General features: G+C 41.1%; 1 protein-coding gene across 1 annotated transcript in view; it reads right to left on the bottom strand.

Annotated features, from left to right (window-relative positions):
- Nucleotides 1–14,325, bottom strand: part of LOC126282036 (myrosinase 1-like) — a 143,818-nt gene extending 129,493 nt beyond the window's left edge. The window contains exons 1-4 of the mRNA XM_049981448.1: nucleotides 14,160–14,325; nucleotides 3,852–3,985; nucleotides 3,557–3,691; nucleotides 3,118–3,240 (exon numbers count right to left, since the gene is read on the bottom strand). Of these exons, the coding sequence (XP_049837405.1) occupies nucleotides 3,118–3,240; nucleotides 3,557–3,691; nucleotides 3,852–3,985; nucleotides 14,160–14,307 (540 nt within the window). The 5' untranslated portion in view covers nucleotides 14,308–14,325. The remainder of the gene's footprint in view (nucleotides 1–3,117; nucleotides 3,241–3,556; nucleotides 3,692–3,851; nucleotides 3,986–14,159) is intronic.
- Between the last annotated feature and the right edge of the window lie 946 nt (nucleotides 14,326–15,271).

Here is a 15,271-nt window from a genome sequence, read left to right as displayed (position 1 = left end):
AGAAGATAAACAAAAAATACCTTATTCAAACATTGTTACACGTAAGTTTATTAGAAGTACTTAATAATGTGATGTCCTAACGTTCCCATTGAGCCAGTAAACAGCCTGCAGTTACGGTCGTATAGACCTATGTAACATGGAGCACTACAAGAGTGACACATGCATTTTGTTTATGGCAAGCTCAAGCCAATGATCAAAGTGTTCACCAGATATTCTGCCAAGTTTTCCCTACACAAAGATGTCGAACACTGACTGCAGTCCACTTTCGACTCGAAAAAGCCGACTCACTGATGGTACACAATCCCAATGCAGGGAGACCATGGACGATGCGTACATGTACCTTTGATAACGACATTTTGTTACACTTTGAGGATGGGTCCTAATGAGGTTCACCATAGTTTAGTATGGAATGTGATGCATGAACAGCTGCCTCATCCTTTCCTTCCACCAGAGTGTGGACTCTAGCATCAGATGGTTATCCACTTCACCTTGAGTTCGTAAATTGGTTTCTACAACAGCTAACGAAAACCCTTAGTTCCCTGGAGTTCTTCTGTTTGCAAATGAACCCCATTTTACTCAGGAAGATAAGCAAAATTGTCGTAACTCGTATGTATTGTGGAGAAGAAAACCCATATACAACAGTTATGTGAGGCCATCAGAGACAATTTGGAGTAAACATGCGGGCCAGTATAGCGGGTGCCTACTTGCTTGGGTCATACATGTTGCCTCCTCGACTGAGGTGCCCAATGTGCAGACTGTTGTTGCAAGAGAACCTGCCGACGTTACTGGTAACTATCAGTCAGCGAGAGGATGTGGTTCCAGCATGATGGGGGCCTGGCGCACGTTGATTAAACAGTGCCTGTAGCAGTAGCCCGTGCTTTTGGCAATCGGTGGATCCGCCGGAGAGAAACTGAACACTGGTGTGCAAGGTCTCTGAACCGCTCCCAATTAGACTTTCTTCTCTGGGGCTGCATGAAAACCAAAGTGTATTCTACCCTGGTGGACTGGTTGCAGTTCTTGCAGCGGCCACATACATACAAACCATGCCACATATTTTCCATCGAACATGAGACGGCCTGCTACGTCATACTGAAGTTAATGGTGCTCATTTTGAATGTTTATTGTAAACGACATCAGAACAATAAAGGATTGTAACGCACCTCACGCATGCTAAATGACGTCCTGGGTGGTATACACTTACCCAGTATGCATACAGACTCCTGGTTGCTCAACAACGGATATTTCTCGGTATCTCCGCCATCATATTTGTCAATATGAAGATTGAATTTTTGAAAACTTTTATTTTCTTCAGTATGTGAATATAGATTGAAACTATGTCTTGTTCCTCAAAGGCTGCTACATTTCGTTCATCATAAGTATACAAATGGCGAGAGACGAGTTGTACTTAATTTTTCTCCACAAGATTACAGGAAAAATCAGCTTTTGAAGTTTTTCTTTTTTTTTTTGGGGGGGGGGGGGGGGGGGAACTAGTTTTACTTAATATATGTTACTTGTGGATATGAGATGTGTGGCTGGTAACTGAGAATTCTGGGGATGGCTAGATCGCATCTCACAGTGGCCTTCCTTCTTTTTCTTTTTTAGTTCAGTTCGAATACTTACATCATTTAAATTTCAAATTCATCAAACATAGCCCTATGTCAAACACAGTCCATGCAGAGAAATTACCCTGTGTTTAAGTTAGGAATTTTTATTATTCTTCTTTTTTAACTATAGTACTATGTTAACTAAGTACAAGAGTATCTTACGTTTTGCGTCTTCTCACCTAAGCAGCGTATTTCCATTATTTCATTCTGTTTGGAAATTAAATGACACTCGAAGCGATATTGTTTCTCTGCTCATCTCTTTGTTACGTTTTTAACTGCAACTGCCCACATCACTGCAGTTTAGTTGGACCAGCTGGTTTTCCAGTGCAGTCCAAATTAAATGCGCCGGTGACACTGTTGTGCCGTATCATTTCTGAGTCAGCCGCCCGGGATTAGCCGAGCGGTCTCAGGCGCTGCAGTCATGGACTGTGCGGTTGGTCCGGCGGAGGTTAGAGTCCTCCCTCGGGCATGGGTGAGTGTGTGTGTGTGTTTGTCCTTAGGATAATTTAGGTTAAGTAGTATGTAAGCTTAGGGACTGATGACCTTAGCAGTTAAGTCCCATAAGATTTCACACACATTTGAACAACTCTGAGTCGATGATCGCGTAACGCACAGCTTTAACGACAAATGCATCCTTATTATCGCACTTGACTGTACTTCGCTCAACATGAAATGAGGCTCCAGAAAGGAGGAAGATTACACAGTGTAATGTTTACATCAGGTTTATTCTTACGATGAACGTAGATTTTACAGATTTCAACTTACTCAGCTTAATCTATGACTCCTAGGCAAAGTTCACATTCACACTCGTTGCTGCGTTTTATAATTTAATTTGCAAGCTGTACGTGATACATTGTGCTATGTATCTACTTCTGAAAGCAGTTTCTTGCTTTATTTGACTAGAATCTAATACGTTGCTTAAGCGGTTGTGGCCATTTTAGTGAAGATCTCGTACAATAGGGAGATAGTTTTTAATATCTTGTCTATCTCCTTTCTTACGAAGTAGAACAATTGCAGCATTGTTCAAGTTTTTGGAAATTATCTTCTTCCGCAGACATTTTGTAAATCGTTTTGTAAGTTTCTATTGCATTACCTTTCCTCGAGTTTTAATCATTTCTACTGAAACTCCATTACTTCCAGACGCCGTTTCGTTCTTCGTACCTCTAACAGCTTTCTACATCTCATCTGATATTACTACCGGAAAAAGGGATTAATCAGATACACAGCAGTTGATAATGAAATTAATTAACGAAGCCCTTCGATGTGTATGTCATTATCACTGTTGAAGCAATGTAGAAAGTAAAGAGTAATTTTATTTCTTTCTTCATGAAATACGACTTTTCTCCCGAAACTTCAATCTAATATCAGGTTTCGTTTTTCTGGATTATCCCCTATTGTATTGGTACCACAGTACTAAGTGTGACAGGATTGCACTATTTACAGACATTACTGGTTGTTAGGACTTACACAGTGTGGAGAATACATGTGGGAATGTAATAAATTTTGAACTCACTCGGTCACCGAAGTTGTCGAATAGTATTCGCGCGTACTCGACGAAATAGTCTGCCAATATGGGATTAGTCCAGCCACCGATGTATTGCAAAGCTAGCGGTAGATCCCAATGGTACATGGTCACCTAGAATCAAAGAAGAACACCGAAAATAATTCGTTTCTGCCCGTACGTCTACTGATTTAATAACAGTCCACATAGTCTGCATCAAATCAGAAACAGTCTTTTCAAATTATTGAAAATTTGTTCACAACCAACAAAAGTTGCAACCATTGAGCACTCTCTACATCGAAATGAATTCAAGCTGCCCAGTTAAAAAGGTGCATTGCTTTTTTTAATAAAATATACTTACACGGCGTTTGAGAGACATCTAAAATTTTGTTCAAGTTGATGAAGTTGAAGACTTGATTTGATTCCCAGTCACAAACGTTTAGTAACTTACCAAAGGTTCAATGCCATTTTCCAGCAGGAGATTGATGAGCTTGTTGTAATAATCTATTCCAGGAGCATTGATCTGTGATATATCTCCCGTTGGGAGGATTCTAGGCCAAGAAATTGAAAATCTGTAAACGTTGGCCTGCAAAACAAATTCAGTTATTTCTGTTATAAAAAATGGTAACTTAACTATTTATCTTAACTATTTTTATTTTGTTGTAATGTTCATGCATGCCATCAAATTGTTCATTTTCCCGTTGTGCACAGCAATGCTGGCACAGACATAAGCGAAATAAACTCACATTAAGTTCTTTGAGCAGCCGAACATCTTCCTCGTATTTATGGTAAGAGTCGCATGCGATGTCTCCGTTTGCACCATCAGGGTCCGATTCTGGATAATTATGAAGGTAGTAATCCCAAATGCTTTCACCTTTACCTGTTGGGGAACACACACAGGCCATCGTTACTCTTTTGTGGGAAAGTGCAATGTCATGCATTTATGCAAAACCGCTTTTTTTTTCTTTCTAACAATAAACAATACAGATAAAAGTAACAGATTTCTTTGTGTTACGTTATTGCATGACATACAAAAGCATGCATTTCACACTAGAAGATCACAGTAACAAGAGATGGAAAGATACTTCATTCTCCTCTCCAAACCTAATAGGCGTACAAAAACTCTCAACTTATAAAAGGAATCGACTCATATTGTGGCTGAACGTTTGTTGAATGGGTGCGGTGTATGTCTTTCATGCTGGGCAATTACTTGCTGCCTGCTTCATTCTCCATTCATTCATCCTCTAACCGCATCGCCCAAAGCTTGCACATATTTTATATAGGTTCATTCGTTTATGGAATGGAAATAAAAACATTCTATCCGATTTATTGCGCCACAGTAATATCTGGGGAACGAAGAGTTTTGATACTCGGAAACTGCGATGATAACTCATATACTTTCAAGACCAATCTGCAGTGGTTTACGTAATCTAAGATTTAAATTTCGTTTTTTACGTTACCTGCCGGCGTTCTCTTATTTTTATCTGTTTTGTGTGATGGTGTTGCTGGGTCTTCACCTCAGCATTTTTTTAGTATCGTGCAACCTCGGTAATCTGTACATATAAATCTTTGCCTTCCTCTTCGATTTTTACCTACTGTTGTTCGCCTGCAATAGATGCTCATGGATGCCTAAGCATGTATTCTGCTAACCTTTCTCTTCTTCTTGTAAGAGTTATACATAAGGTACCTTCCTCTCTTTCTCTACCTAGCCTCTTCTTTCAATTCTCTATCTCTCTTTTAAAAGTTTCACATGCTTCTGCAATATGGTCTTTAAGGGGGTTTCAGTTTCTTTTAGTTACCTACTTTCTATGATAGAAATTTTAGCTCTTACGAATCGTTTTCCTCAGTACTCATTCACAAGTGGACTATATAGAGCCACCTGACCCTGTCAATATTAAAATCGTTTCATTTCTCATCGTGTACACTTTTCAGTTATTTATTTTAGTGGTTGTTATCCTCATATATGACAGGCATGGTTTTTTCCAGTTTTTTTCTTTATGTTCGTGAATATTCTGTTGATCTGAGTATTCGTCGACAGAAGAATTTACAACTGTACGTATCTGGGGTTTTTTGTTGTAAGAAAATGATTTATTTTCTGCTTCATGAAAAAACTGATTAACCTGACATGTCATCTGATCCTCATATCTCTGATCAGTGCTTTCTTGAAAGGCATTCCAGTTAGGATTTGTCGCTGTTCGTAACTGAAATTGCCATTCAAGTTAACTCCTATTGTAAACTTTCCAGTTAGAGCAGCTAACTGCTCAAAAAGAACCACTGATAAAATTGTTATACATAAAGTCTACAGAACAAAATTATAGCACAGAACTAATAGTCAATGCTTTGACATGTCAGGATACAACTCAATAAGTAGTCAGTGATCCAAAAACTGATTATTTTAAAAAATAAGTCCAAGACATGAACTAGAATGGTGTACACAGTGCTCAAGGCATTTATAGAAAATACAGCATATTTATTAATAAATACCTCACCATATCTGAAGACTGTTTTCGCCAAGAAGTGACTCGGATTAGACCAGGTAACAGAAGGAGTAAACATAACACTTCACCGTATGGTTGAGGTGTTGTTAAAGAAGACAAAAAACATCAATAAGCTTTCAGATGATATCGTTCTTCAGAGTTCATTAGTACAGAGTACTCGTATATACATATACACACAGATGCAATTGTTCGACTATAATGTCCTAGCCCACTTGCAGTGGCATTGTAGCCCGACTGGGGTAAAGAGTCGTATCGGTTAAAAATAACGTGCGATGGGGAAAGGAAGGCTGATGGCATGGTAGCTTGGCACCAAGCACATGAGACAGGAACGTGGCTCGCTTTGATGCACAGTTGTGATGTGTGATGGAGCGATTAAAGATAGTAATGCCATATTCTCTTTTCACTGTGAGGTTTTGGATGGATTAAATAAAACTTTGCGAATGCTAGGTGTTTTCCTTGATTTAACGAAGGCTTTTGACTGTGTTGACCACAAAATATTACTGCGGAAGTTGGACATATTGAGAGTAGTAGTGATGCTCAGTCCCAATGGGGCACTGTTAAGTGGGGCGTTCCCCAAGGGTCAGTGCTGGGGCCACTGCTGTTTCTTATTTATATAAATGATATGCCTTCTAGTATTACAGGTGATTCAAAAATATTTCTGTTTGCTGATGACACCAGCTTGGTAGTGAAGGATCTCGTGTGTAACATTGAAATAGTATCAAATAATGTAGTTCATGAAATAAGTTCGTGGCTTGTGGAAAATAATTTGATGCTAAATCAGATTCAGTTTTTACAGTTTCTAACTCACAATTCAACAAGAACCGAGATTTTGATCAGACAGAATAGGCATATTATGAGTGCTGAAAGCAAGGGGGAACTACAGCCCTAATTTTTCCCGAGGACATGCAGCTTTACTGTATGATTAAATGATGATGAGTCCTCTTGGATAAAATATTCTGGAGGTAAAATAGTCCCCCATTCGGATTTCCGGGCGGGGACTACTCGGGAGGACGTCGTTATCAGGAGAAAGAAAAGTGGCGTTCTACTGATCGGAGCCTGGAATGTCAGATCCCTTAATCGGGCAGGTAGGTTAGAAAATTTAAAAAGGGAAATGGATAGGTTAAAGTTAGATACAGAGGGAATTAGTGAAGTTCGGTGGCAGGAGGAACAAGACTTTTGGTCAGGTGAATACAGGGTTATAAATACAAAATCAAATAGGGGTAATGCAAGAGTAGGTTTAATAATGAATAAAAAATGGGAGTGCAGGTAAGCTACTACAAACAGCATAGTGAACGCATTATTGTGGCCAAGATAGACACAAACCCCTGCCTCCTACAGTAGTACAAGTTTATATGCCAACTAGCTCTGCAGATGATGAAGAAATTGATGAAATGTATGATGAGATAAAAGAAATTATTCAGGTAGTGAAGGGAGACGAAAATTTAATAGCCATGGGTGACTGGAATTCGTCAGTAGGAAAAGGGAGAGAAGGAAACATAGTAGGTGATTATGGATTGGGGCTAAGAAATGAAAGAGGAAGCCGTCTGGTAGAATTTTGCACAGAGCATAACTTAATCACAGCTAACACTTGGTTCAAGAATCATAAAAGAAGGTTGTATACATGGAAGAATCCTGGAGATACTAAAAGGTATCAGATAGATTATATAATGGTAAGACAGAGATTTAGGAACCAGGTTTTAAATTGTAGGACATTTCCAGGGGCAGATGTGGACTCTGACCACAATCTATTGGTTATGACCTGTAGGTTAAAACTGAAGAAACTGCAAAAAGGTGGGAATTTAAGGACATGGGATCTGGATAAGCTGAAAGAACCAGAGGTTGTACTGAGTTTCAAGGAGAGCATAAGGGAACAATTGACAGGAATGGGGGAAAGAAACAAAGTAGAAGAAGAATGGGTAGCTCTGAGGGATGAAGTCGTGAAGACAGCAGAGGATAAAGTAGGTAAAAAGACGAGGGCTGCTAGAAATCCTTGGGTAACAGAAGAAATACTGAATTTAATTGATGAAAGGAGAAAATATAAAAATGTAGTAAATGAAGCAGGCAAAAAGGAATACAAACGTCTCAAACATGAGATCGACAGGAAGTGCAAAACGGCTAAGCAGGGATGGCTAGAGAACAAATGTAAGGATGTGGAAGCTTATCTCACTAGGGGTAAGATAGATACTGCCTACAGGAAAATTAAAGAGACCTATGGAGAGAAGAGAACCACATGTATGAATATCAAGAGCTCAGATGGCAACCCAGTTCTAAGCAAAGAAGGGAAGGCAGAAATGTGGAAAGAGTATATAGAAGGTTTATACAAGGGTGATGTACTTAAGGACAATATTATGGAAATGGAAGAGGATGTAGATGAAGATGAAATGGGAGATACGATACTGCGTGAAGAGTTTGACAGAGCACTGAAAGACCTGAGTCGAAACAAGGCGCCCGGAGTAGACAACATTCCATTAGAACTACTGACGGCCTTGGGAGATCCCAGTCATGACAAAACTCTACCAGCTGGTGAGCAAGATGTATGACACAGGCGAAATACCCTCAGACTTCAAGAAGAATATAATAATTCCAATCCCAAAGAAAGCAGGTGCTGACAGTTGTGAAAATTACCGAATTATCAGTTTAATAAGTCACAGCTGCAAAATACTAACACGAATTATTTACAGACGAATGGAAAAACTGGTAGATGCGGACTTCGGGGAGCATCAGTTTGGATTCCGTAGAAATGTTGGAACACGTGAGGCAATACTGACCTTACGACTTATCTTAGAAGAGAGATTAAGAAAAGGCAAACCTACGTTTCTAGCATTTGTAGACTTAGAGAAAGCTTTTGACAATGTTGACTGGAATACCCTTTTTCAAATTCTAAAGGTGGCAGGGGTAAAATACAGGGAGCGAAAGGCTATTTATAATTTGTACAGAAACCAGATGGCAGTCACAAGAGTTGAGGGGCATGAAAGGGAAGCAGTGGTTGGGAAAGGAGTGAGACAGGGTTGTAGCCTCTCCCCGATGTTATTCAATCTGTATATTGAGCAAGCAGTAAAGGAAACAAAAGAAAAATTCAGAGTAGGTATTAAAATTCATGGAGAAGAAATAAAAACTTTGAGGTTCGGCGATGACATGGTAATTCTGTCAGAGACGGCAAAGGACTTGGAAGAGCAGTTGAACGGAATGGACAGTGTCTTGAAAGGAGGATATAAGATGAACATCAACAAAAGCAAAACGAGGATAATGGAATGTAGTCAAATTAAATCGGGTGATGCTGAGGGAATTAGATTAGGAAATGAGAAAGTTAAAGTAGTAAAGGAGTTTTGCTATTTAGGAAGTAAAATAACTGATGATGGTCGAAGTAGAGAGGATATAAAATGTAGACTGGCAATGGCAAGGAAAGCGTTTCTGAAGAAGAGAAACTTGTTAACATCGAATATAGATTTATGTATCAGGAAGTCGTTTCTGAAAGTATTTGTTTGGAGCGTAGCCATGTATGGAAGTGAAACATGGACGATAACTAGTTTGGACAAGAAGAGAATAGAAGCTTTCGAAATGTGGTGCTACAGAAGAATGCTGAAGATGAAGTGGATAGATCACGTAACTAATGACGAGGTATTGAATAGGATTGGGGAGAAGAGCAGCTTGTGGCACAACTTGGCTAGAAGAAGTGATCGGTTGGTAGGACATGTTTTGAGGCATCAAGGGATCACAAATTAGGCATTGGAGCGCAGTGTGGAGGGTAAAAATCGTAGAGGGAGACCAAGAGATGAATACACTAAGCAGAATCAGAAGGATGTAGGTTGCAGTAGGTACTGGGAGATCAAGAAGCTTGCACAGGATAGAGTAGCATGGAGAGCTGCATCAAACCAGTCTCAGGACTGAAGACAACAACAAACAAAACAATGAGTGAGACAGAACAGTACAAGTTACTAGGCGTTCGGATAGATAGTAAGCTGTGTGGAAAGCCTATGTTCAGGATCTTGTTCAGAAACTAAATGCTGCATTATTTATCATTAGAACAGTATCTGAAATAAGTGACAGTTCAGCACGAAAAGGAGTCTACTTCGCATATTTTCATACACTTATGTCATATGGTATTATTTTTTGGGGTAATTCTTCGGATTCAAAATGGGTATTTTTGGCTCAAAAATGGGCTGTTTGAGCTATGTGTGGTGTAAGTTTGAGAAACTCTTGTCGACCCCTATTCAATAGTCTGGGAATTCTGACATTGCCCTCACAGTATATATTTTCTTTAATGTCGTTTGTTGTTAGCGATATTAGCTTATTCCCAAGAGTTTTCAGCTTTCACTCAGTTAATACTAGGCAGAAATCAAATCTGCATGTGGAATGCACTTCCTTGACTCTTGTGCAGAAGGGAGTGCAGTACTCTGCTGCATCCATTTTCAATAAGCTGCCACACGAACTCAAAAATCTTAGCAGTAGCCCAAACTCTTTTAAGTCTAAACTGAAGAGTTTCCTCATGGCTCACTCCTATTCTGTTGAGGAGCTCCTGGAAGAGCTAAAAAAATTAAGCAAATTCCAGTGTTACATTATTGATTTTCTTTATTTAAACTTACGACTTGTCACCTGAATAAGTTTTTTATATTTCATTTTATCTGTCTCTACTTTCATGTTGTTATTTCATGTATTGACTCGTTCCATGACCATGGAGACTTCTCCTTAATTTGGTCCCACGGAACAATAAATAAATAAATAACGGACGATTTTGAAGTAAGACGAGGATCTACGGCACAGATTGTATTTCTTCTGCACTGAAGAGCCAAAGAATCTGGTACACCTGCCTAATATCGTGCAGGGCCCCCGCGAGCACGTAGAAGTGCCGCAATACGACGTGGCATGGATTCGACTAATGTCTGAAGTAATGCTGGAGGGAACCGACACAATGAATCCTGCAGGCAAGTCCATAAATCGGTAAGAGTACGACGAGGTGCATATCTCTTCTGAACAGCACGTTGCAAGCCATCCCAGGCTTACTCAATAATGTTTATGTCTTGGGGAGTTTGGTGGCCAGCAGAAGTGTTTAAACTCAGAAGAGTGTTCCTGGAACTACTCTGTAGCAAGTCTGGACGTGTTGGATGTCGCATTGCCCTGTTTAAATTGCCCAAGTCCGTCGGAATGCCCATACCTGAATGGATGTAGGTGATCAGATAGGATGCTTACGTACATGTCACCTGTCCGAGTCATATCTAGACGTATCACGGATCTCATACCATTCCAACTCCACACGCTCCACACAATCACAAAGCCTTCTTCCGGCCGCAGCGATGTCTATGGATTCATGAGGTTGTCTCCATACCTGTACACGTCCATCCATCCGATACAATTTGAAACGAGACTCATCTGACCAAGCAATATGTTTCCAGTCATCAACAATGTCCAATTTTAGTGTTGACAGGCCCAGGTGAGGCGTAAAGCTTTGTGTTGTGCAGTAATCAAGGGTACACAAGTGGGCCTTCGGCTCCAAAAGCCAATGTTGATGATGTTTTGTTGAATGTTTCGCACGTTGACACTTATTGATGACCCAGCACTGAAATCTGCAGCAATTTGCGGAATGGTTGCACTTCTATCACGTTGAATGATTCTCCTTAGTCGTCATTGGTCCTGTTCTTGCAGGATCTTTATCCAGCCACAGCAATGTTGGAGATTTGATATTTTTCTGGAGTCCTGACATTCACGGTACACTTGTGAAATGGTCGTACAGGAAAATCCCCACTTCATCTCTACCTCGGAGATTTTGTGTCCCATCGCCATTGTAGCAAAGGTAACCGATCCAACAACTGCTGTCTTATATAGGCGTTGCCGACCGCGGCGCCGTATTCTGCCTGTTTACATATCTCTGTATTTGAATATGCATGCCTATACTAGTTCTTTGGCGCTTCAGTGTGTTTTATGAATGCCGCAAATATATTATTAGAGTTTGTAGTTTTTTAGCTACGGATCATGAGTACTGACAACTAGCATTGTCTTTCAAAACACTTCTTCAGTTGTGAAAAGTATTAGTTAACTGTTTGAATGCTAATTATTATTACTGATACAGAAAAGCACTTACTGGGCAGTGAAACCAACATACGCTACGTAATACGAGCGCTGTCAGAAAGTTACGTACGTTTTGAAACAAAAAAACTAACAATATGGAAAAACCAAAATACTTTAAAGGTTCACTGTTGAGCTATTTTTCTACATAATCGCCATTCAAAGAGGCACTTACCATACTGTGGCACAAGTTTTCTGTACCATCTCTGTAGTAATCTGCCGCCTGCGATTGCAACCACATGTTTATTTATGCCAGCGTGCAGTTCGGCGTCAGTATCAAAGTGTTGTATAGCGAGCCATGTCTTCGTTGCTGGGAAGAAGTAGTATTCGCTCGGAACCAAATGCGGGCTCTATCGTAGATGATCTAACACCACCCATCCAAAAACCCGCAGGAGGTATCGGGTATGATCAGCCGTGTGTGGAGGTACGTTGGCGTGAAAAAATAAAACTTTTGCGCTAAGTTTTCCCTAACGCTTGTGTTGTATCGCCCGCCTTAACTCTGTCAGTGTTTAGGAATACCCCTCTCAGTTAACTGCTGTCCCTCGTTCAATTAAATCAACGAGATTCCCTCCCTTAGACTCACAAAACGCAGTAACCTTGATCTTTCTTGCTGACAGCGTTTGCAAACACTTCCTTGGTTTCTTGGGAGAATTTGTGTGTCGCCATCCCATGACTGCCTTTTTGTTTCACAATTGACGTGCCTCATGCAAGTCTCACCCCAGTTACAACACAAAAAAATGGCTCAAATGGCTCTGAGCACTATGGGACTTAACTGATGAGATCATCAGTCCCCTAGAACTTAGAACTACTTAAACCTAACTAACGTAAGGACAACACACACATCCATGCCCGAGGCAGGACTCGAACCTGTGACGGGAGTGATCGCATGGTTCCAGACTGTAGCGCCTAAAACTGCTCGGCCACTCCGGCCGGCAGTTACAATACAATCGATAACCCTGTTACCATTTTTCTCGTAGTCTTCGAAGAAGGTCAGTACTGCAGCCAGCCTCTGTTTATTGTGGTCTTCTGTTAGGATTTTCGGAAACCAACTAGCACAAAATTTATGGTAACCTAACTTGTCCGCCACAATTTCATGCACCAAAGTGCGTAAAATTTGACGAAAATGTTGCGAAAGTCCCGTAATCATGAAACGACGATTTCCACAAATTTCGTCGTTGACTTTCGTCACCAATTCGCCAGTCACAAGGTTAGGCCTACTGCTGCGTTCCTCATCATGAACATTGGTACGGTGATTTCTAAAATCAATCCACCATTGCCTTACTCAACATTCTCTCATTAATCCTTTTCCATATACAACACAAAGGCCGCGATAAATTTCAGTTGATTTGCACTTTTTAGCCAACAAAAATCTAATCACAGAACGCACTTCACAAGCAGCGGGATTTTCTACTGCAGCGTAGATTTTAACACGTCACAAAAAGCAAAGTAGCGCAGGCACAGACCAGTGTCTCCCCCCCCCCCCCCCCCCCCCTCCTCCCCTTGCGGGTCGACCCTCATTGCCACCCGCGCCGCCCCCGCCAGTCAGCCCGCACGCTATTCATTCGTTTCTGCCGTCAGTCGACTCGACGTAATCGAGTTATCAGGTAGCTGTACTTTCCTATGTAGCACGCGCGTCCGCGTCATCGTGTTTTATACTTTTCTGTCTGGCACATAGATAGCTAACTCATACCTACAGGAAAAGTCGCGGCCATTATATTGATCTCGATACGGCACTTGTTCGAGAAAAGTCGCGAATGTTCTACTGTTTTCTTGTACAGAGAACCTTGGATACGTAGCATTATAAATATGGACTATTCGCCGAATAGGAAGCTGGTTTACAGTCTGGAGAAAAAATATGACGGTTAAAAGTAAAGGTAGCTCAATATATCTGTCGCTACCCCTCGTTGAAGGTTTTCTGTATCCTCCACTGCACAGACCACGCACTACCACCGCTGGATGAGTGTACGAACGTTGTGGCACCACGACGGCGGCTGTAGCCCTTCTGAATACCCCTAGTAGAAACAGCATCGACAGCAGTGGTTCTGAGCGACACACATTCGTCTCAAAGGACAAGGATGGTTATTTATTCAATAATGCGTGCATGTGTGTTTCTTTGAAAAATTTAGACTCGTTCGGTATAGTACACGGCGAGCGAAATTGCACATTGGTTAGCACTAAGGACTTGTATCTCCCAGTTGGCCATCAATATTTGGGTTTTACACGATTTCCCAAAATCGATTAATATGAATAACGTGATAGTTCTTCCCTAAAACCACGACCGATATGCTTCCCCAGCCTTGTCTATTCTAAGCTTGTGCTTTTTCCCTAACGAACTTGTTGATGACACATTCTTAACCCCCTTTTAGTCCTCCTCCCTTAGAAAGAAAATGCGTCTCTCGCTGTATACTCTTACATCATAAACCAAAGATTAAACGTCTGTCGTGTTGGAAGTGGGACTGCATCTGATTTCTAGTAAGTCATGTGGCTGTGACTCACCGTCCTCGTTCCAAGCGCCTTCCACTTGGTATGCCGAGGTCGCGGCCCCAAGAAGAAATCCATCTGGAAACTCTGACGCCGACTGACCGGCTATCGACGTCCCCAGCAGAACAACCAGTGTAACCACATAGACCTTTCGGCCTTCCATCTTCTGCCACACAACTTGACACTTATTTTTGCAACAGAGGGGCCGAACTATTTATTTGTTGATAAGTCAAGCATGCTTATCTAATCAGTTTCGATACCGACAAGTGTTCAGTTTTTCATTTAATCACGCACAGTCGTGTCGTTATACAATGGATGTTTCCTTTCTCAAGCTAAGATATGGCTCTAAATCAACACTAATTTATCAGGAAGAGTTAACGATCTACAACTGGCTATTTATCAGCCACAGCTTTGGGAACTCATTGTATGTCATCTTGTGATAAGGATTCGTGAGTTACAGAATTACCTCTCACATTTTGTTCGGCGGCATTGGTTCTTTTTGTCAAGAAAAGGTCACATACCATTGCCAGGTTTCAGACTTTCCATCTCCTCGCAACACCAGCATATTTGGAACAAAGAGCGCAACTGGATTCGAATATTTCATTTCATTTCACTTCATCTAGGCTACTTCACTGACGAAAACAAGGAGAGACTGAAAGTTGAACAGAACATTGCCCATCCACTGCATGGACATAATCCACCACAGCAACGGCTGAGATGGCGAAAGAGCTTCCTGAGAACATCCGAGAAGCTCACCATTTCACCAGGGAGGCAAGGCTGGAGTTATGGAAGAAGTCGACGCCTCACTTGCAGACGCCAGAAGCTGAAGAACTACCACCTGGACACAACGACAGCTGGCTGGTGTGGAAATCTTTAAACAGATTACGATCAGGAGTTGGACGATCCAGAGACCTGAAGAGATGGGGCTCCATAACAGAAGATACGTCCTGTGATTGTGGACAAGAACAAACCACAAGCCACTTGCTCCAGTGCCTTTTGTTCCCTACATCCTGCACAAAGATTGATCTCCTGCAAGCCACTCCAAGCGCCTTGGAGGTTGCAAAGTATTGGGCACATGTAATTGTTGTTGTTGTTGTTGTTGTGGTCTTCAGTCCTGAGACTGGTTT

Source organism: Schistocerca gregaria, chromosome 7 (genome assembly GCF_023897955.1).
Source record: "Schistocerca gregaria isolate iqSchGreg1 chromosome 7, iqSchGreg1.2, whole genome shotgun sequence".
NCBI lineage: Eukaryota > Metazoa > Arthropoda > Insecta > Orthoptera > Acrididae > Schistocerca > Schistocerca gregaria.
The sequence above is the reverse complement of the archived record's forward strand: the minus strand, read 5'-3'. Positions and strand labels throughout refer to the sequence as shown.